We start from the raw sequence: 24,144 nt of genomic DNA, 5'->3' as shown, positions 1-24,144 counted from the left end.
ATATCTTGCTGAACTTTAAAAGTGGGAGATGAGTTGTACAGAGAGAGACAATTGCAGAATTCACATAAATCCTAATGCTGAGTAGAAACCACACTACTATATATACCCACAGCTAGAAACAACAAGGATGTTAAGCAGATCTTGCTTCCTCTCTGCGGAAGATCCACAAACAGATTCCTTAGCTACTATCTGTTGGTATTTTTTTTCTCTTTGTAAGTGGCCGTCTCATGGAAAGAAATATATGAAGTTTGAGACAAAAGGTTGGCTTATTATATTGGATTTAATAACACTAGATGAAAAGAAAGTAGTGGTAGTTATTTTTATTGAAGGACCTCTCTTGATTGTCAGTGTGGAAGACATACATTTCTCATACTAAAACACAGATTTTTGTTTATTGTAAAAATAAATGGCTAGGGAAAAATATTTCTGTATAATTATGTAATCCTGTATGATTTTGTGTAGCATTTTATTTCTTTGTTTTTGAATGCTATACTTTTTTAAAATTGAGACTTACAGACCACTTTAGCTTCCTTTTGAGTGAGTTCAGTTCAGTTCCCCTATCTGTGTTTTATTTGCTTGTTTGAAATGTCACCATATAAGAAGGGTTTTTTAGATATTGGTTGCATAATGTGGGGGGTAGATAGTGATCTAGAGCAATGGTGCCCACAGTGTTTTATCCACAGGTCAAATGAATGGTGTGGTGTCAGTCCACAGGCCAGATAAGACTCCATGCTGTATGTTGAGGTTAGGCCCTGGGGCCCCATGCCAACACTGCCGAGCTGGAATCAGGCTCCATAAGCCCCACCAAGACCCTATGCACCAAGGTTGGGTCTTGTGCTGTCCTTTGCAACTGATCTGGTGTGCAGAGCCATGGCTCACAGGGCTTGCCACAAGCCAAATGACAAGGGACTGTGGGGGGCAGATCTGGCCCATGGCCTAGGTGTAGAGTAAAAAACTTGAGTTCTTCTAAATATCAAATGATATAAATGGTGCAGCTATTTGGCAAAACTTGTGACTAAACATTTATCATTGAAAAATACCAATTAATTGAAATAGAAATGTTTTTTGGAAATGGTTCAGTTTTAACAGACAGACAGACATTGGGCAGAACTTCAGTACTACTCTGCCTGGTTTCTATCAGAGGCCTTTCTGGTTTCCTGCAAAAAAAATTTCCCAATTCCGTAGTAGGCTGTGAAACCAGGAGTCCCAGAGTTTGGCTGCTGATATTCCAGGCTCCCAATTCCCTTTAGCCCACTCAGCAGATTACTGAGACCTAAGCTCCCTGGTATTGGAAGCCCATTAGCCTTGTTTAATGGACTCAAGGACTATGGAAACTGCTGAGTGGATCTGAATAGATTCTTGTCCATTTTACTGCAGCTTACCATTGAATGGTGGTAGTGACATTAAATGGCCTGTATCAAGTTATCAAGGCTCTGATTAGATTCACTATTGCTATTCAGTGATAGGCAGCAATGAAACATTTGGGTCCCTTACTGAACAGGGGAGCCAGCCTAGTGACAGATGATGAGGAAAAGGCTAAAGTACTGAATGCCCTTTTTACTTTGATTTTTCACAGTCAAGGTCAGCTCCCAGAGTACTGCACCAAGCAGCAGAGTTTTGGGAGAAGGTGAGGAGCCCTCAGTGATGAAAGAACAGGTTAAGGACTATTTAGAAAAGCTGGATATGTACAAATCCATGGGGCCAGATGCAATGCATCTGAGTGTGCTGAGGAAGTTGGCTGATGTGATTGCAGAGCCACTTGCCATTATCTTTGAAAAACTCATGGTGGTCGGGGAGGTCCCGGACTATTGGAAAGGGGCAAATATAGTGCCTATCATTAAGTAAGTAAAGAAGGAGGATCCGGGGAACTACAGACCAGTCAGCCTCAGCTCAGTCCCTGGAAAATCATGGAGCAGTTCCTCAAGGAATCCATTTCTTTGTACTTGGAGGAGAAGGTAATCAGGAACAGTCAGCATGGATTCACCAAGGGCAAGTCATGCCTGACCAAACTGATGAAATAACTGGTTTTGTGGATGTAGGGAAAGCAGTGGATGTGATATACCTTGAGTTTAGCAAGGCTTTTAATACAGTGTCCCACAGCATTCTTGCAAACAACCTAAGGAAGTATGGGTTGGATGAATGGACTGTAAGGTGCATAGAAAGCTGACTGGATCATCAGGCTCAACAGGTGGTGATCAATGGCTCAGTGTCTGGTTGGCAGTTGGTATCAAGTGGAGTGCCCAGGGGTCAGTTAGGGCCGGTTTAGTTCAGTATCTTCATTAACGATCTGGAAGATGGGATGGAGTGCACCCTAAATAAGTTCATGGATGATGCCGGGCTCAGAGCAGGGGCAGTAGATACGCTAGAGGGTAGGGCTAGGATTCAGAGTGAACTAGACAAATTGGAGGATTGGGCCAAAAGAAATTTCATGAGGTTCAGCAAGGACCACTGCAAAGTCCTGCACTTAAGATGGAAGACTCCCATGCTCTGCTACAGACTTGGGACTAAGTGGTTAAGTAGCAGCTCTTCAGAGAAGTACCTGGGGGTTACAGTGGACAATAAGCTGGATATGAATCAGCAGTGTGACCTTGTTGCCAAGAAAGCTAGTATACTGGGTTGCATTAGTAGGAGGATTGCCAGAATATCAAGGGAAGTAATAATTCCCCTCTGTTATGCAGTAGTGAAGCCATATCTGAAGTACTGTGTTGAATTTTGAACCCCCCACTATAGAAAGGATGTGCACAAGTTGGAGTCCAGTTGAGGACAACAAAAATGGTTAGGGGACTGGAGCCCAGGACTTACAAGGAGGGGCTGAGGGAACTGGGCTTATTTAGTTTGCAGAAGAGAAGATTGGTGGGGGGATTTGATAGCAGCCTTTAACTACCTGAAGGGGGGTTCCAAAGAGGATGGAGCTAGACTGTTCTCAGTGGTGACAAATGACAGAACAAGGAGCAATTGTCTCAAGTCGCAGCAAGGGAAGTTTAGGTTGAATATTAGGACTACCTAGAGATGTTGTGGAATCTCTATCTTTGGAGGCTTTTAAGGTCTAGCTCAACAAATCCCCGGTTGGAATGATTTAACTGGAGATGGTCCTTGCTTAGAGCAGGGTGTTGGACTAGATGACCTCCTGAGGTCCCTTCCAACCCTCATTTTCTATGATTTTATAACAGACAGCCATTCAGCTGCTGCCAGGGCTTTCAGGGTTCCCAACTCCACTGCAGCCTACCAGATGGGCTGGCAGATATTCCAGGAAACATGTTTCATTTCAGAAAGGCCACGCTCTGTGCTTCCAAAATGATATATTATGGGTTTTGGGTCCTGTGGCTATTTGAATTTTTGGATTTTCATGCCAATTTAGGGATAGAAATATTTTTTTAAACTCATCATTTTTTTTTTTTTAAGAGAATTAAAATTTGGTTTAATAGCTAGTCCTAGAAAATAGACTCTTAACAGGCATTTATTAAGCTCTCTCATTCTGAGTGGTTTTACTTTTGTGAATCTTGTACAATTCAAGGCAGTCATTTACTGTTGTTATCTCTTAGTCCAAGAAGTTAGTTATATTTACTTTAAAATTAAGAAGCCATTTATTTTTGCATATGAATAATAAAAAAAAAGAATATTCTTGCTTTATTGAACCAATAGTAAGTGACCACTGCAGTACCTTTTCAATCAAAGGGTGAGCAATCCAATTCAAAATCCTTTGAGTCACTTGTTCAGAAATATTATGTAAAGAGGCATTTTGATAACAGGAAAATATTGATTTTTTTTAACTCGTATATATTGTTTTTTTCTGAAGGACCGACCTCCTCCAAATTCTTGGAAGAAGATAGAACATTCTAGGGAATATAAAAATGGCAACCAGCTCAGGGAATACCAACTGGAAGGACTCAATTGGCTCCTATTCAACTGGTACAATAGGTATGCACTCTGAAGGTTTTTGTAAATTTTATTCATAATGGATTTTAAAATGGGTTCCTGGTTTAAAATGATAGATTAGCATTGTTAGTTACATTTGCATGGACTTATCTGTGTTTAACTAAACAGTTAAGACCTTAAAGAAAAAGAATAGAAATTGTTTTGTTTGAAATTTGGTGTATAATTTTTTGTTTTGGATGTCTCTGTCCTTTTGTGATTCCTGAGGTATTGGTTATTGGTTATGTAGGCTTCCCTTTATTCCTTCAGAGGAGGAAGTAAGAAACCAATTCGGAATGAAAGCATCAACAGGATTTTAAATGCAAGAAAAGTGTGGAGGAAAACATGGGAGAACTGAAGTGCCCTCTGCTTCACTTCAAAATAACAAAGCAAAAAGAGAGTACATAAAGAAATGCATATATTTACTCTTACCTATGCTATTACAGGAGTTTACCATGGGGTGATTACCAGTAATGGCAGGCTGGCCCTGGGGGTTTAAATCTCCTGTATCATCTAAGCTATGTTTAAACAACAGGGCCCAGTGCTGTTAGCTAGGCCACTGCCTTAACACCTTAAGGCAGTTGGACCCCCTGGTGTGAAAACAGTTTTGCCAGTGGGAGGCTTTCTGTCACCAGAGCATAGGTACTCCCCTAAATGACAGAATGTCTGATGGTAGTTACATCAACTATGAGGCTTGACCTTTTCACTCTGTCGTCTGTCTACTTTTGAACCACAGAGATAGCTTTGAATATTTGACACCTGAATTACTATAAAAGACGGCACCAATCAATCACCATTTGAATACTTGCCACAAAGAATACTTTCTATCTGGATGAGACAAATGAATGGGAAGTGCAATAGGAGATCAGCCTGGCTAAATGGTGATCTCTTCAAGGAGTTGAAACTCAAAAATGAGTCCTATAAAATGTAGAAACTTGGCCATAGTACTAAGAAAGAGTATAAGAATGTCACATGGGCATGTAGGGAAAAAATTAGGATGGCCAAGGCACAATTTGAGATGCAATTTGAGATGTCAAGGGACATAAATAGTTATAAAAAGAGATTTTTGTAGGTACCATATTTCACAATGTACAGGTTGACATGGTGTATATGTCAGCCCCACTTTTCTGATCCAAAAAATTAGGATTTTTGTAGTATAAATTGACCTAACTTTCTGGCTCAGAAATATGGGGTTGAATTATACAGATGAGGCTGGTGTTCAGCTGCTTCAGCCCAAGTAGTGCCGCTTGCAGGGCATGGGGCCAGTTTCTGTGCTTGGCTGTCAGGGAATGGGGCTGCGTTTTGTGCCTGGCCAGGGGGCATCTCCATGGCAATGGCAAGGCCCGCAGGGATGCCATCTCATGGTAGGTTAATAAGGTTGGCTTGGCATGGGAGGAGGGTCAAAAGTATTGATACTGTGTATATGTCAAGGTGGAAATTTAAAGGTAAAGATTCTGGCTTCAAACTTCAACTTGTACACCTTGAAATACAGTACATCAAAATAAGAGGGAGACCAGTATTTCCATAGGTCCCTTACAGAATGTGAGTGACAATCTGCAGATAATCCAAAGTAGGCTGAAGTATTTAATGTCTTTTTTGCTTTAACTTTCACAAAAAGGGTAGCTACCAGATGACAAATGTAGTTGGCAGGAGAAATAGGGAAGGAGACAAACAGTCTTGACTAGTGGCAGAACAGGTTAGGGATTACTTGGAGAAGCTTGATGCTTTCAGGTCAGCAGGACCAGATGGGAGGCTACTAGAGGAATTGGCTGAGGTAATTTTGGAGCCATTGGCTATCTTTTTTGAGAATTCATGGAGATCGTTTGAGGTTCTGGATAACTGGAAAAGGACAAATATAGTGTCCATCTTTAAGAAGGGGAAGAAGGAAGATCTGGGGAACTACAGACCAGTCAGCCTGATCTCTATACCTGGGAAGACCATGGAGCAGTTTTTCAAGGAATCCATTGTGAAGCACCTAGAGGAGAACAAGGTGATCAGGAACAGTCAGCATGGATTCACCAAAAGCAAGTCTTGCCTAACCAATCTGATTTCCTTCTATGATAGTGACAGGCTCTGTGGATGAGGGGAGAGCAGTGGATGTGGTATACTGTGAATTTAGCAAGGCTTTTGACACTGGTGACATGATATTCTCATTACCAAGTTAAGGAAAAAGACTTGACCAAAGTACTGTAGGGTTGGTACATATCTGGTTGTATCACCGTACTCAGTGAGTAGTCCTCAATAGCTCAATGTCTAGTTGAGAGGAGTTATTAATTTGGGTTCCCCAGGGATCTGCCCTGGGTCCAGTATTGTTCAACATCTTCATTAATGATTGGGATCATAAGGCTGAGTGCCTGCTTAGTAAATTTGTGGATGACACTAAGTTAGGTGGAATGGCAGACACTCCTAGGAGCAGGGCTGGAATCCAGAATGACCTGGATAGACTGGAGAAATAGTCCACAATCAAGTGAGATGGGATTCATTTAGGACAAGCGCAAAATCCTGCACTTGGGATGGAATAACCACATGTACAAATGCAGGCTGGGGACTGACTGGCTAGACTGGAGCACTAGAGAAGGACCTGAGGGTTACAGTGGACAGTAAACTGAATATGAGCCAACAGTGTACTTTTTGGTGCTAAAAAAAATCCAACAGCATCCTGGATTGTATTAACAGGAATGCCACTTGTAAATTAAGGGAAGTGATTTTTCCACTCTATTCAGCACTGGTGAGGCCTCACATGGAGTACTGTGTCCAGTTTTGGACCCCACATTTCAAAAAGTTTGCAAAGAGTCCAGCGCATAGCAACCAAAATGATTAGGTGCCTAGGAGACGAGACTGAGAAAAGGCTAAAAAAATTATGGTTACTTAACCTACATAATGTAGACAAGGGCTTAGAGGTATAGGGGAAAAAATGGTGGTGATATAGTAATAACCATGTTTGAGTGCCATTGAATATAGCATGGCTCTCTTCCTTCCTCCCCTAACATCTTGGTGTTTGCACTAGGTTCTCCAAAGAGTGTCACAGGACCGCCAACGGATCTTTATTCCACACACGTCACAGGGAATCCATGTCTTGTAGACCAGTGTTCTAAATCTGATAGCAGCTAGGCAGACATTAGTCTGAAATAAATATTTTAGGGAAGCTGCCAGAAGAATCTGTTAGTATGTTCCTTCCTTTCCTAACTTCCTAATCTCAATGCAGTATATAGTTCTGGCAGGCTGAGGAGGAGGGGGTGTACATGCCCAGTTTCATCCATTCATTACAGAGGGTGGGATTCCCTTGAGCATCTTCTGCATCGCCTGATTTTTTTATTTTTTTTTAATGATTTATTTTAGACTATTTTAATGAGCTTTAATTATTTCAGATACTGTGCTTTGAGTAAAAGCTTCATGTCTGTAGTTCTCTCAAGCTAAATAACAAATATATTTATATTTTCAGGAGAAACTGCATTTTAGCAGATGAAATGGGCCTTGGCAAAACTATTCAGTCAATTACATTCCTCTATGAAATCCTCCTGACTGGTATACGTGGGCCTTTCTTAATCATAGCTCCACTTTCCACTATAACTAATTGGGAAAGAGAATTTCGTACGTGGACTGATATTAATGTTGTGGTGTATCATGGGAGCATGGTTAGCCGGCAGATGATACAGCAGTACGAAATGTACTTCAGAGACTCACAGGTATTGTAGTGATGCTTTTGTTCACTAACTTATCTAAAACCTATTTCGGATAACAGGTAGGAAACGTACACTGTACATAACAGAGATATATGTCATAGTAAAAGCCATTTCTTATCAAAGGGTAGTATCGTTTTGTTTTTGTTTTTTTTAATCAACACTGGTCAGAGTATTTAATGTATTAAATCGATGGATGCTGTAAATTGGCTGTGGAAAGATTACATTTCCACTAGATTATTTGGCCTCAACATTTTTATTGATCATCTGCAGAATACAAAGCTGACATCAATGTGGTTTTGTGGGTTAGGTAAATGTCAGACACAGCCAATTGCAGGATTAGGCCTGAATTCCCTCAGTAGAGGGAAACACAAGTTCTTTAAGCTCTATATAGTCTAAAAAGTGAATTTATTTGCCATGTATGCTGCTGTTTATTTTCTTTAGGGCATTACTGGGCTTAAAGAAACACTGCCAAGATTTTTACTTCTGCTACTAATGTTTATTGAAAATTGAAACAATTTGCTTAGTTTTCAACAATTATGTTATTTAACATATGCCTTGCTTTGTGCTAGATGTCCTTGTCTGCTATCTTGTAGAAATACCTGATATGATTATATCTAATGATATAAAACATCTAATGAAATTTTATGTGGTAAAGCAATACTGATTAGTAGCTCATTTACTATTAATTTATTGCAGACTTGTCAAACTTATAAGGCCTCATAGACTAGATGAATGGCATGGGGTTGTTTCATAGGCCGGATAAATGATGTGAAGCCAGTCCATGGACTTGATCCAGCACTCGGGGCTGGTTTGGGGCAGACATAGGTACCACATGCAGCTACCACATAAAGCGCCTGTCCCAGCCCAGCCCCACATATCATATGTAGTGAGTGGGACTAATCTAATATGCACCTCGTATAGCATGTAGGTTCAGTCCGAGACCCATGAGCAGCACCGGGGAACTTATGATAGGGCTCTGCAGGCTGTATCTGACGTCCCTGAATTATTGCGTGCTAGTTGTTTTGCGGAAGAGCTGGCCTATTGTGTTCAGTGGAGTCTAGCACATTGACAACATATATGTGTTTTTATTGTTATTTTAATAAAGAAATTACTGACAGACAAGTCCTGTTTTCATAATTAGCTAATGTAGAATGACATCTTATCTAATTTTATTACTGGTTTTTTATGACAGCGAATTTTTATTAATAAGATTTTGTTCACATAGTTAAAAATGTGGCATACTGCGACACTTCTATTGCTATAGTTTTTATAGGATAGTTTCTGATAATTGGAAGGCAAAATAGAATCAATTGGAAATGTATTGTTTGTTTAACAGTATAGCATTCTTAAAAATGGAAAATTACTGATTTGGTGTTAGTTATAGTGCGTCAAAGACTTAGCGTCTTTGGTAAGATGAAGTAATTTATATTTCAAGATATTAAGGTACAACTGATTAATATTTCAGTAGCAAAACCAGGAATTTGAGTATGAAAAATGAGTAGTTTCAACAAAGGTGACACATTGCTTTATTTGTTGATCAATCTCTAGGGGCGTATCATTCGAGGTACATACAGGTTCCAAGCCATTATCACCACTTTCGAAATGATTCTTGGTGGCTGTCCAGAACTCAATGCAATTGAATGGCGTTGTGTTATTATTGATGAAGCACACAGGCTAAAGAATAAAAATTGCAAACTCTTGGAAGGACTAAAACTCATGAATCTTGTGAGTGATTACATTTTATTTACTTGGTTTAATAAGATTTCTGTTAAAACAATTTAAAAGACTACTACAATAAATTGTAATGATGTGTAATTGTTAGATTTAGAATGTTTCTATAAATGTTCAGTCCTGTGAAAGTTCTCATAACTTTCTCAGTTGAAGATATGCCATTTTCAGAAATTTTTTCAGTATGTTTTTAAGACTGAAATTCAACTTAAGCTACCTTTTCTACCAAGCCATTTTGTATAGTCAGGAATTTCATTACAGTGGTATTTCTCATCTATAAAATATTTCCAACCAAGTATTTGCAAATACCATATTTACCCAAACACAAGATGATGTCCCGTTCCCCGTTTTCCCCCCCCCCAATTCAGTATGGGGGGAAAAACCCTTGTCTTATATTTACATGTAAGGAAATGCCATTAAATACATTGTCTATCATTAACTGCTGTGAAAAGGCAGGGTGTGCTTAGTATTAGAAACCAACTATGAAGTTGATTAAATGCAGCAAACACTACGTGACTATAAAACACAGGACCCATATTGGACAAACTGATGGTAATCTACTATAAAGATAAGTTAGTACAGCCCTTCTGAACAATATATATTCTAGTGCCCATTGCATGTAGTCCCCCCTCAGTGCTGAACTTTTTAAAGTCATCGTGAGCCATTACATTGAATACATTTTGACTTGTTCTTCACTCCTGCAGCTGAGCTGCACCTTGCTTTCCCATTAACAATGACTCCTAATTCTTCACTACCCTTAAATGTCTGGCAAACATCACCAAATGAGGTCCCAAACAATTTATCCAGAATACCTGTGTCACCCCCTCCGTTAGTCTGTTGCATGTGATTAGTGTGGCCCCTGCCCTCCATGAGGTAGAGCCAGACCAGTAGTACCTCATCTGTCTGGCCAGATGCCTCATTGTCCTGTGCCTCTTCTGGATATACATTTTTAGAGGATTCAAAGACTTGTGACAAGAACACCCAGTTCTAGTCATGAGTGGCGGCTAGTTAGCAAATGTCTCCTTGGTTGGGGAGTATCTGGAGTACATACACTGGTACCACATGCAGGTACCACATGAAGCGCCTGTTCCAGCCCAGCCCCCCATATTATATGTGGTGAGTGGGACTGATCTAATATGCACCTCGTGTAGCATGTGTTGAGGAGCTGTGTGGTCACCATGGCATGAAATGCTGTTTATGCTACTGAGGCCCAGCCCAATGGTAAATCATGAGCCTTTTGACTTTGGGCTAATATCACTCATACTTTGTAATACACATAGTAATCCCAGACTAAAAAGTCTAGGATGGAGGATGCTTGCTTGTAGTATCTGGGGGCATCCAAACCCCAAGACCTCTGGGCTTGGGCCTGCACATACAATGCCTGCCAATGAATTTGGGAATATCTAAGTCCCAGTGTGATAGGTCTGGGATAGAGGATGCTCGCCAGTTGTAGTGCCGTACATGGTGTTTAGAACAATTGAGTTCTGCCTGCTCAATCAATGTGGTTTTTGGAATGATTGAGTTCTGCTTAAGTGATATGATTTAGAACAGATCTGGCTTATTTGACCTGGAACACAAAATAATTAAAAAAAAAAACCACAAACAAACTTGTATATAGGTACAAAAGTGCTGCTTAAAGGTATGTTTATGGAGTAACAGTACTAAAATTTGCAGCCATTCAGGGGAAAAAAAAGGCAAAATTAATCAATTCTCACTGAACTAAGTTTAAGGGTAGCTGGAGTAATTTGCGTACATGCAAGTTATTACAGGTATGTTTATTTCGAGATCAGTGTTTTCAGATTTGCCATGTGCTGAAGGAATGCAGGGTCTGACAGTAAGGAGGAGGGAAGGGGGGTATAGGGAGAAGACATTGGGTGGCAGATGGCAAGGGGGCTACCTGACCCCCTAGATTTATTTTCCCTGTTGTAGCAGTGGGAAGGGGGACAAATTCAAGACAACCTTTCAATAATTAGATTCTATACCTGGAAAACTATAACAAACTGATAAAATTTCCATATATAGAATCTGATTATTGTGGGGGTTGTCTTATATTCAGGGTTGTTTTATATTCAAGTAAATGGTAGTTGCTCTTTATAACAGAAGCTGGATAATGTTAAAGATGGGCAGGATTTAAGTCATATACTGCTGACCTCTGAGCAATCTCCTGTAAGATGCTGACAGGAATTTACTACTACTACCTTACCCAAATGAATAGCTGTATTGTGAAATAGAAGGTTTTTGTGGGTGATATCTTTTATTGGAGCCCTGCGTGGTTGAGATAGTTAGACAAGCTTTCAAATACAAGGCATTCTGATGAAGAATCAAGGAGGAAATCTGCATTCTGAAAAGTGCCTTACATTCTAAAGCTTGTCTGATTTAATCCTAACTATTCAATTGGTCCAATGAAAGGTATCACCCACAGAAAACCTACCTCATCTTTCATATAATTCCTGGATCATCATAGCTACAACATCAGTCCAACATTAGATGCATTGTTGTTTCTTTGAGTCTCATAGTCTTACGCTTTGCCTTAAGACATTGGGAATTGCCTGCTGTTGGAAGCAAAATGCCAAAATAAATGTTTCAGTTGTGTAATCTGGTATTCCAGTTCCTGTTTTACATTTATCCATAACATTTGAGAGGGGGATATGAAAATATTATACAGAGAAAGAAAGAGAAATAAATTATATACTCCTGTATAGCCAAGAAATAGCAAGACATGTTACATTTAGAGAAATTCTGACTTAAATTGTGTTTATTGATGGCCTTTATTTTGTTTGTAAACCATTGTATCTATAGTGCCTACATACTGAATTGATTAGATGTTAGTACTTAAAAAAACAAACAAGCCAGAAAAACAACTTTTTTTGCGAAACGTGTGTACACAATTTCATATGACATCTGTGTCTTTATGTAGGAGCACAAAGTGCTGCTGACAGGCACACCACTGCAGAACACAGTTGAAGAATTATTTAGCCTTCTTCATTTTCTTGAACCTTTGCGTTTTCCTGCTGAATCTACATTCATGCAGGAATTTGGGGATCTTAAAACAGAGGAGCAGGTACTATATATGAATTGTTACTTAGCTTCTTAGTTATAAAATAATAAGAATGAACAGTTTGAGAGGTTATTTTTGTTCTTTTTGTTGTTACTGCTGTGAGTGGGTCATATTTAATTCCTTCCTTTTTGAATGTCACTGTTCTTTCAATTATTTTCAAAATAATGTGGGTGACTAATTCTTTGTACTGTATGTTCTTTTCTGTTGACAATCACATACCTATCCTTCAGGGTAGGTGTAACTTTTCTGAAGCACAATGATGATACAGTGTGGTGTATATGAAATAGTGGTGGATTGCTAAAGATTTTTTGGGCCCATACCAATGGCCAATTATTAATGAGCCATATCAGCTGATACTGAGCTGATTGCTGATATGAAAGCCTGGCAGCTTGGAGAGCAGTGTCCGGCTGGTAAGTCTGTTAGGGGGAGGGAGAGGGCAGGGAGGTGCAGATCGAGGCCACCACAGTGAGGGAGGGAGTGGGGCCAGGGCAGGGAGGGAGGGAGCCACGAGCAACTTGTCTGGGGAGGATGGGAGGCTTCCACCACTACACACACCTCTCAGGGAGGCATCAGGGGTACGTGCCCCCCAGACCTCTGTTTGGGGCAAGGGTGGGCTGCTAATGAGGGCTGGGGCTAGGGACAGCACCCGGCAGTTCCCAGCATAGGGGTTGGCCTGGGGCTGTGCTTGGGGTGGGCAGGGGTGGCACTGGGAGGGAACATCACAGTGGGCCTAGAACCATCTCAAATTTTTCTGTAGCACCCCCCCTCCCAGCACTGCTGCCACCTGCCCTGAGTGCAGCCCTAGCCCAACCCCCCTGCTGGAAAGAGCCAGGTGCCGCCTCTGGCTCCAGCCCACAGCGGCAGCCCATCTTTGCCCTGCACACAGAACTGGGGGGCACATGCCCCCCCCAGGCGTGCGCACAGCAATGAGAGCCATCCTGCCCTTCCCATGCCACCTAGAGAAGCCACTTACAGCTCTCTCCCATGAGTTGCTGCAGCTGGGCAGCACCAGCCCCACTCCCTCCCTCACCATGGGAGCCTTCATCTGTCCCCCCCATGCCCTTTCTCCCCAACAGACTTACTGGCCTGATGCTGCTTTCCAAGCTGCCAGACTGCACTCCTGGCTGTGTGCATGCTGCGGCTGTGCCCATGCACACAGCATTTATCAGCAACATTATTGGCCACTTCAGCCAAAAAAAGCCAATTGCCGATAATGTCAATTTTCCTTTATTGGTGCCAATACAATATGGACCAATGTATTGGTGCACCTCCTAATATGAAATAATTCTTTCAAATGATTACGGTGAGAGACTCTGCTTGGCATTCCAAATATGCTGTATTTGAAATGAAATATAACCTCTCAAAGAAAATCTCTCAAGTATTTTTGTTTCAAATCCTTTATATTTTAATTAGTGTTGTAGTGTACATGGTAATTATATGCTTTTAATTATTAAATTCTCAGAATTGTAATTGATGTTGGAGAATTATTTTTTTCTCTTATTACATAACAAGCTTTATGTATATGGCAAGTAAAAGAGTGATCAAAGTTCTCTTTTCCTGAAGCTGGGTTCTTCACTACCAAAAAGCTTCCTTTTTTTTAAGTGCATCTTAAAAAAGAATTGTGGTAATTTGTGTCAAAAAGCAAGAATATATCCCTTCCAGGCAAATATTTCATGTAAATATGGCAACGCGGTACTATAGAAGCTAAAATGTTAAACTAAGCTACTTTCATACCTTTTTATGTATTCCTATTCATCATTAAATTTTATTAAGGTGCAAAAACTACAAGCTATTCTGAAACCAATGATGCTGAGACGTTTAAAAGAAGATGTAGAGAAAAAGTTGGCACCCAAGGAAGAAACTATAATTGAAGTAGAACTAACTAATATCCAGAAGAAATATTATCGTGCAATTTTGGAGAAGAATTTTGCTTTTTTGTCTAAAGGAGCAGGTCAAGCTAACGTACCTAATCTAGTTAACACTATGATGGAACTCAGAAAGTGTTGCAATCATCCTTATCTCATCAAAGGTAATATGATTATAAAATACTCAAAGCCTCTTAAAACAAAATTGAAAATCTCAGTCTTATTTTATTTCAAATCTCTCCCATTTTGTTCAGAATTGTAGGGTTTGGTATTTCTTGAAAAGTATCCTGATTTAAGTTTTAAAACAAACTTATGTCCATATATATGTATATGTATGTGTGTGTGTGTGTGTGTGTGTGTGTGTGTATATATATATATATATATATATATATATGTATATTGTGTGTGTGTATATAATTATGTATGAGCAGGGGTATGTATAGAGAAAATGATTTGAGAAAACTAAATTCCATTTAACAAGGTCTGAAATATGAACAAACGTGTGTGTGTGTGTGTGTGTGCTTGTTCATATTTCAGACCATGTCATGTTAAATGGAAAATCGTTTTCTCAAAGTGGGTGGGGGGGTGTTAGAGAGTGATTTTTTTTTTTTTTTCCCCAGAGTAGAATTCTGATTTGAAAATGTTACATGTCTTCAAAATCTCTCCATACTCAGGAAGTCTGGATCTTTAACTGTGAAATTCCTGTAGCTATTGAAAACAAATATGTAATGTAGCTTCATATTAATTTATTTTCTTTTGTTCATAGATCCCTTGAATTCATTATTTTTCTCTACTTGTAAGAAAAATACAGTTGGAGCCAGATCCTCTTCTACAGACTAGGCATCTAAATGACAAAGGGGTGGTTGTTAAACATCTAAGTCTCCAAGATGTTTAGAGAGTTAACATGTCAGGAATTTCAAGTCCCTGAAACACTTTTAAGGCATCTACTTTTGTAACATGTCTTCATCTTAGCCATAAACACAAAAATCACAAAAAAGCAGTGAGGAGAAGGAGGGGAGAGTTCATTCACCTTTTGCTTGAATAGGATGTTGATTGCAGCACTTGCCAAGGAAGAGAGAGATCTGAGTTCTAGGCTTGCTCAGCCTAAGCAGTGGTTTGAATTGGTCTCACTCATTAAGAAAGTGGCATTGCCACCAGGTTATATGCTTAAGCAGGTCTCAGGGCATCTTGCTGGGGAGATCTGACCCTCACTGACTTCCTGCCCCTTGGGCTGGGGGCTGGATCCAATGATCTTGTGAGGTCCCTTCCAGCCCCTGATGTCTATGAAATCCTTCATCCCTACTGAAGCTGGACTGCTAGTCAGAAAGGAATCAAGAGTCCTAGGGACAAAAGGCGAACAAGCAAGAGGGTTGCCTTACTCTGTAGTCCAATGGGGAGGGTACCCTAGGTTCTGGTCCTTGTTTCTAATGCTGTGTATGCATTTTGTAGTGAACAGTCATTGAGCATGTTGCATAAATAACATTGGAAACTGCAGTCAGGCAACCACTTGCTTGTTGTCATAGTCCCATGACTTTTCCATTCCTTCACCAGATAGGATACAGGGTGCTCCCAGCCTTTCTGGATCCAAAGCATGGTTAGGACACTTTCCTGGGTATTTAGGTATATGGGATCAAAGTGCCTCAGACTGTGTGGTCTGGAACCTAGGTTTCCCTCTTGCTGGGCAAGTGCCTTAAACACTAATTTAGTAGATAAAAGGTGGGTGGCTCCTACTGCTCAGTTCAGCTTCTTTCCAGGTGATTTGGATTATGAGATGATAATGGTGCATAATGGGCATCAGTGATTAAGACATCTGAGTCAGGTATTTGTTCCCATAAACTGCCACTGTTGGCCACTGCCTTCTCAGTGCTATGTGCCCTGGAGGCCCATAATGTTGCCCACCGAGACCCCTCCTCAGAGCCTTAAATGAAATATACTTTTTGAGACCAAATGTTTATACTTTTGAGCAAGCAGCCATATAGGTGTAAGCATTTAGTAAAATAGGATTTAGGCCTTTGTGTGTTCTTGTGTAACGATTTTACAGCAAGACAAAGGAAAGTGGTATTTTAAGTGTGTGTGTGTGTGTGTGTGTGTGTGTGTGTGTGTGTGTGTGGCTTTTCAGGCCACCTTTGCAATTCTGGGCCATTCTGGAGGTTCATGTGGCCCTCCACATAGCTTTGTGCCTCCTTGAGTGCCTATAAGGGTTCCTCTACATGTGCAGGTAAAGGCACAATGGGACCTAACGCAGGAGCTACACAATCAAGTGCATAGCAAGATATATGATTTGTTGGATTGCGCATTAGATCCCAGGCTCCCCTTTCACCAGCAAGAAACAAACTCCTGTGTCTGGAAACCCTCTCAGTTGAGGGACTCCCAACCATGGGTGCACCCCATGCACTCCCCAGGACTGGGGAATTGCAACTGCCATGATCCTCTGAGCCTTGGGAGTGTATGGGAGATCACAGCCATGCTCTGCGGGTAGGTCCAGCACTAGGAAGCACATTGTGGGGACCCAGCCTCCACACCTACGAGCTGGATCCTGGCAGCTGGGGGTTGCTGCCGGGACCCAGAGTCAGCATCTGCTGAAGCTGAGTCCCCTTAGTTGTGCGACTCTCAGTCCCAGTGGGGCTTGGTGCACCCCTGCAGCTGGGAGTCTTGTCAGCTGATGGGTCTCCCAGCTATACAGGCAAACTAAAGCTCAGTAGCAACCAGCTATCAGCTTAGTACAAATTTTTCATGGTCGACTTTATAGCTGGTTGGAGATGTTTATGGTGTGATAGCTACTTTGTGCATGTAGCAGGTCTCAGGGTAATTTTGTAAATTAACCAGTTAACTGCATAATATCTGTAACATGTAGCAGGCTTAAGTATCATCAGCTTCACCTAGATTTCTGTATTCTTAAAAATGCTGTTCCATTCCTGATGCACTACAACAGCATATAGAGTCCACCTGGGCACAGCAGTGGTTCCCAAGGTCTCTATAAAATTCCTTCTGTGGTTACTCATAGCTGCACAACATGATCAGTAATTGTGGAAAAAAAAGAAACTGGCTCTAAAAAGAAAAAACAATTAATGGGTGAAATAGAGTTGAATAGCTAGCCTGGCTGTGTTATTTAAGGGTGTGTGAAACGGACCCTATTCGATTTGGATTCAGATTTGGTCCGAATCAGGGACAGCGATTCGATTAGTTGATTCAGATCACTGTTCCTGATTCAATTTGGCCAAATTCGAATCTGAAGATTCAATGCTGATTCAGAAAATCAGCAGTTCGGACATAGACAAAGCTTTAAATGTTTTTTGGACATACCTTGAAGTACTAGGCATAGCTGTGTCCCACAGGAGTGTGGTGGCGGGGGGCACTTCTGGGTCTGCCAGAGAGTGTGCTGGCCCCCCCTTTCCCCTCCCTCGTGCCCTCCTGGCTTGGTGATAGGCCATGGGGGTACCCTGGGTGGTACCAGTCGCCAAGCTAGGGAGGCATGGGGCGGGGGCCTTAGCGCACTCCTCGGTGGACCTGGAAGTGGACCAGAAGTGCTTCTGGTCCATCCACCTACAGGTCTGCTGCTGAGCACGCTGGGGAGCCCCCCATGCTTCTGTGGGACACTCCATGTGTCCCAGCATCACAGCACTCACAAGCCGCCTGCTACCTACAGGTAGGTAGGAAAAAAACATTTAAAGCTGTGTCTATGTCCGAATCTCTCCAAATTGATTCGAAGGGTTCCAGTTAGATTCGGAGAGATTAAAGGGTCCACCAAATCAGGCCGAATCTCCACTGAATCGAATCAGGGACCAAAGCTTCACACAGCCCTATTATTCAGTATTTTGTATTGGTGGGGGGAGGGAGAGATTGGATTAAAAGCATACCTACAGTTAAAAAAAAAAAAAAAAATCTTTTGAGACTAATACTGTATATATTTTGTGACAGGTGCTGAAGAGAAAATCCTTGGGGAGTTTAGAGAGACACATAGTCCAACTGCACCAGATTTCCACCTACAAGCAATGATCCACTCTGCTGGTAAATTGGTTCTCATTGATAAACTTCTTCCAAAAATGAAAGCAGGAGGCCACAAGGTGCTTATCTTCTCTCAGATGGTTCGCTGCCTTGACATTTTGGAGGACTATCTTATACATAAGAGGTAGGAGGTTACGTAAGTTGTGATTACACTATGTTGTTCTTTTGAATAGTACCCAGGATACCTTATTGTAATATACTAGGGGTAAAATTAGTGAATTTGGTAGGTTTTTTCCATAGCCTGCAGTATATATCTTTTTTTCAACTTTGGCAAATACATCATTCTTTACTGTATTAATATGCATTTTAAATGAGTAAACTTCATAATATTGTGCTAGGTTTTTGACTGTAGCCATGTTGGTCTAAGGACGTAGGCAGTCAAGGTTCTTTGGGTAGCTTTGATATCTTTTATTAGAGCAACTGAGTAGTTGGAAAGTTCTTTGCAAGGTTTTGTGCGCAATCACCCTTCTTCAGGCATAGGAAGTCTCTGCTGTTCTGAAACTCTAAGAATGAAAGAAACTAAAAGTGTAACAGGACGTCAGTGAGAATGTAAATAGGTATAAATTAGGAAAATAAAAAGGTAGAGCAGGGAAGGGAGGGGGAAAAAGCAGGGGAAAAAAAACCAAGTGATTAAGGGAGACTACAGTAGTAGTAATTCAAGGTAGGTTTTTCATATCTAATGCTGAATGAATACAATTATTATCCAGTGCTTATACTAAGATCATGTTTCATCTGTGGTTTTTAATAATTATTTATGCATTATTACACTCAAAGAGAAATAAGACATGGATATTGCCTGTTACTTAGCAGTGAAGTAGTTGCTAATATACAGATAAATTGAACAATGACATTTTTCAAATTGCTTGCATTTTGTATGTTGTTTTTTTCTAAAATACTGTGCAGAAGTTAAGGAAATAGATGTTGGCACATATATAAATATTTCATTGTGAGATGTTTCTCTCTCCTGTAGCAACATTTAAAAAATGTATAAACTGGGAAACTGTAATATGGACTAGACCATTTGTGTATTTAGGGGTATGGGGGTTTTGGCGGGTTTTTTTTAATTATTATTAGGATAGCATGGAACATTCTTCATTTCCCAAAAACACAGCTTTTCTCCTGTTTCTCCTTCAGTTTAACTAGAGTATTTTAATAGGTTTAAAGCCCAAAGTATCGTGTAAGTTGGGAATTATGTTCATGTAAAATTGCAGCAAAGAAATATTTAAAATAAAAATAGTGCAACAGTGACTGTATGTTGGACATCTGTAACAGTACAAATGCAAACATGGTACTTTTACGGACTTTTTTATTTTATTTTATTTTTTAACCTCTATTCTAAAAGCATTGGAAAAGATACTCTAGGGAAGGCAACTGAAAACATTCTTTATTATTTTATACCCTTCTCTTAGTTACTTTTCCTGCGACATATCCTTTTCATGTATATTAATCCTTATAGATTACCCCCACTGAAAGCCAAACCAGTACAAGAAGCACAATTTTCATTCAAACAACACCAAACATGTAAATTGCCTTCTATTTTCTTCACTCCTAAATTTGGTATAGACTCTAGACTTCTGTGGGATATGTGCCTGCACAGTCCAGATTGAATGTGACCAAAATGGAATGTAATATTCAGTAGCATTTTTTCCTTTGTGAAAGACATATTACTAAATTAAGTTTCATCAGGGCAGTCAGCATTGGCACTTTGGATCAGGCAGAAAATATAATTTTAATTTCACTTGGACAGCATAATAAAAGAGCTTGGTTCTGATCATTTACCAGGTTTAAAGATCATAATCCTCTTGTTCTAAGTAAAGTTGTTCCTGATTCATGTTAGTATGAGGTCAGAATTATGCTGTATGGCCCCAGTTCAGCAGATCTCATCTGCTTAACTTTTAACTTTAAGTACCTAAATAATCCCATTGACTCTAGTGCAGCTTCTCACATATTTAAAATTATCTGATTAAGTACTATTCTGAATCAAGGCATGAGATTGCAGGCCTGATCCAAAGTCAGCTGAAGTTATTAGGGGTTTTTCTGTCAATTCTGATGGGACTTGAATTAAGCTAATAAAAAGAACTGTCATGTGAACATATAAAAACACTTCAATGGCTCATTTTTTGTGAGTCTTGAAGAATTCAGTATTAGACACTGACAGTTTTAGTTATCTATAGTCGTTTTTACTTTTTGGTATTGTTTAAAATCCTACCTAAAGAAAATGTTTGACTATTTATTTGTTTTCCCAGATACAAATAATACATAAACTAATGAATCTTTATGAATATGTAGAATCTTCTGCTGAAAGCCACAGAAGTATAAACTTGCTTGATATTACTCTTTGATTAAAATTGTTAGTACATGACATAACGCATACATGGCTGCCTGCCAAAATGCCTGTGGGCCTGTGGATTATCTGCTGTGCCATTTTATGCTTGATTAGAAGGAAAAACAAGCTTGGGAAGCTTTCAGCTAACAAATGCAAATTTTATATCTTACCCCTTTTGCCACATGCAGGGGGTTTTGCTCTTGTTTGGAGGTGGGGGAAGGAATCATCTTGTTTTAGATTTTGCTGTTCCAACATGTGCACAAGATTTGGTTTTAATGTTAAGTTAGGAAAGGAATGACAGTTGACTTACAGATTTTTAGGTTTGTCAGCTTTTCCTAAAAATATTTGGATGGTAGCCACAGTTGTTCATTTTTCTTCAATTTTGCTTTGGCTTGATGAATGCTTATGTGGTTTGTCCTCTGGCTGCTAATTAAATATTGCTTTTTACTGATTACTCACTACCCCTAATCTAATTGGCATATCATAATACGAAACCAAAGTATTCTGTACTTCCTCTGTGTACACAATAAATGATCAAAGAATAGCATGTTATAATCTTGGAATTTTTGTGCATAGTTCTTTGAAAAATCAGTGTTCAGCAAGACTCGAAAAGGCAATAGAATGTTAGGAATTAAGAAGGGGACTGAAAACAAAATAGAAAATGTCTTTATGCCACCATGTGAATCATTGTTCTTCCCACATCTTGAATCCTGTGTATAATTCTAGATGTCCCACCTCCACCTTACTAGAATTTAGAAAAGCTATATAGAAGGGGTGAGCAAAGGTGATCAGGGATGTGGAGAGATTTCCAAATAAGGAAGGATTAAATAGACTAGGACTTTTCATCTTAGAGAAGAAAGGAAGTGGTAGGAGTGGTAGGAGATATGATAGAGGTCTGTAAAATGGAATGATTATGGAAAGTAAATAAGGATTTACTGTTTACCATCTCTCACATACCAGGGAATTATTAGGAAGCAGGTCTGTGTAATTTAACCTACAGGATTCATTACCACAACTTGCTTGTAAAGGACAGCTCTTTAACCAGATTCCAAAGAGAACAGGAAAATTCATTCAGGGTAGGTTCATGCATTAAACACAACAGTAGGTCTGCAACTTCCAATTCAGGACTCCTTAGGCCCCTAAATCAGTGCTTCCTGAACTTTTCCTCAGCATGACCCCATTTATGGCCCTATTTCCTTCAGCATGGCCCCTTAGTTCCAACTCACAGCCCTCCTTTCCTCCTCCCCCCCCCCCCCCCCGCAACCCCATTCCCTGACGTAGCAACCCCATTTGGGGTTGCAACCCACAGTTTGGGAGCTGCTGCCCTAAATGCTGGAAATTGTAAGGGAAGAGGGGCAGATTTTCTTGTTAGCATCTAGTATTTTCCCTTTAGTATCTTCTCTATACCATATGAGAGACAGGATACTGGACTACATGGCCCTGTAATTTAACCTAGTATGATATCTCTTATGTTCTTAAATTTGTAATTTTCAACTAAATCTTTTATGGACTTTTTGACGCAATGAAATACTACAGTAATTCATTTTCCTGTTATGTGTGATCATGTATTATGATTTCTTCTCAACTTTTAAAGTTTAAAGCAACTTAGTATAAAGCAGAGTTGTCAAACTCATCTAGCCCTACAAGCTGGAGCAGGACCAGCCCACAGGCTGAATCAGGCCTGTAGACCCCTACTCTCATGCATGATCCAAAGCATACGGCACCTACTCAGGCCATGCCAGGACAGTGGCCCAAGTGAACGCCTCATGCAGCACAGCCTCGGACCGCACCACAGCGTGTGGTGCAATCCAAGACCAGTCACAGAAAGCACCATAGGTGGCGCAGCTCAGACAGGTTTAAGGGAGTATCATATGCGGTGCAGAGCCAGTCCAGCACAGCGTATGGGTTGACAGAGCAACACTGGTGGCCAGATTGTGGGAATTGTCAGAGCTGCTTTTAAGTACTTTTCAAAATGTAAACTTCATCCCAGTTGCTGGTTATATTCATCCAGAGTAAACAGAAAACAAAGGGGTTTTTTTCATATTAAATAATAAATACTTAAGCAGCATTGCTTTTATCATTCTTATTTTTCTAAATATAGATTTTTTTTGTAATAGGCTTTTTATTTGTTTGTTTTTGTTTTATGCTTCCTAGATACTTATATGAACGAATAGATGGAAGAGTAAGAGGGAATCTGAGGCAAGCTGCTATCGATCGATTTAGCAAACCAGACTCTGATCGGTTCGTGTTCCTTCTGTGTACCAGAGCTGGTGGACTGGGCATTAATTTGACTGCAGCTGATACATGTATAATTTTTGATTCTGACTGGAATCCTCAGAATGATCTGCAGGTAAATTAATTTGAGATAAAATGTATAAAACATAAGAAAGCAGAGATAATCAGAATAAACTTGGACATTTTATTATATATAGTTCTGAAATATTGCATCTTTTTTAACTTACATTTTGCAATTTTTATGAAGTTTTCATATATGTATCTATACACTTATTAGAGATGCCCATATGTAGGTATATTAGAGAGCACTTGTCAGCAAATGAAAACATACTGTACATTTCACTAATAAGAATACAGCTAAAAAAAATTAATGCAATAATAAGTAAATAAGCTGGGCTTTCCCTTTCACTATCACAACTATACTTTTTCATTATGCTTTTCAAAGTTCCCTTAAAAACCTAGAGAATTTGAAATATTCTAAAAGTTTCCTTTTAAATTTTCCTGTCACTTCTCAAAAATTTTTGTCCATTCTTCCCCAAGTTGTTTGAATTAAAGTTGTCTCTTGCTTAAATCATAATATAGAATAATATAAGGTGCTGCAAAGGTAAATGCTATACAAGAGATTATAAAATGCTCGCTCAAAGTTGTGTAGGTATCACAAAATTCAGCTTATAGTTTTTTATACACTAATTACTTAAATAAACTGTGATGAATTGCTCTGGGTTGGCAATAGCAGAGTAAGAGGAAAATTTGGTCCTGTGTTTAGTAATAAGCAGGAATCTGGGTTTTCTGTTTCCTGAGGGGAAAAACAGATTTTCCCCTTTAAATGGAGAAAAATGCAAGATACCACAGACTTCCCCTTGCAGGCTGGCAGTGTTGTAGTCTTCAAGGAGCTGCTTGGGGCTGGGGAGAGTGGGGGGTGGGTGATTGGAGGCAGGGAGTGCCACATGCATATGCATACACACACAGCCAAGCATGGTGGTGGGAGCAGCCCTGGCAGCTAGATACAGAAAAGTCTATGGGCAGGGTGGTTGGAGGGCCAGGGCTTGGGAACCATCGGGGAGGGGTGGGGGGGGGGGATGTGGGGTAGGTTCCTGCTGGTGCTGGGGGAAAGTGTCTGGGCACCAGGACTTTGGTGGGGCAGGAGAGTTCTGAGGTGGGGGGTGCTGCAGGTGTTCTCTCCTCCTTTTTCCAGCCTATGCTGCGGTCAGACTCGCTCCATGGCTGGCAGTGTGAGCCACAGGTGCTGTGCTCCAGCCTGAGCATGATGGAGAATGCCTGGAGCCCCTCGCCCTCCTCCTGCTACCTGCAGTATGGCCTAGGCCAGAGATG

General features: G+C 40.3%; 1 protein-coding gene across 10 annotated transcripts in view; it reads left to right on the top strand.

Annotated features, from left to right (window-relative positions):
* CHD9 (chromodomain helicase DNA binding protein 9) overlaps window positions 1-24,144 on the top strand; it is a 216,340-nt gene that overhangs the window by 135,263 nt on the left and 56,933 nt on the right. For all 10 annotated transcript variants that reach the window (XM_014603352.2, XM_014603349.2, XM_019497467.2 and 7 more), the window contains 7 exons: window positions 3,797-3,918; window positions 7,355-7,598; window positions 9,144-9,320; window positions 12,241-12,384; window positions 14,155-14,410; window positions 18,165-18,375; window positions 22,732-22,927. In XM_014603352.2, coding sequence (XP_014458838.1) covers window positions 3,797-3,918; window positions 7,355-7,598; window positions 9,144-9,320; window positions 12,241-12,384; window positions 14,155-14,410; window positions 18,165-18,375; window positions 22,732-22,927 — 1,350 coding nt within the window. The remainder of the gene's footprint in view (window positions 1-3,796; window positions 3,919-7,354; window positions 7,599-9,143; window positions 9,321-12,240; window positions 12,385-14,154; window positions 14,411-18,164; window positions 18,376-22,731; window positions 22,928-24,144) is intronic.

This window comes from Alligator mississippiensis, chromosome 10 (assembly GCF_030867095.1).
Source record: "Alligator mississippiensis isolate rAllMis1 chromosome 10, rAllMis1, whole genome shotgun sequence".
NCBI classification, from domain to species: domain Eukaryota; kingdom Metazoa; phylum Chordata; order Crocodylia; family Alligatoridae; genus Alligator; species Alligator mississippiensis.
This window is presented reverse-complemented; position numbering and strand designations above follow the sequence as displayed.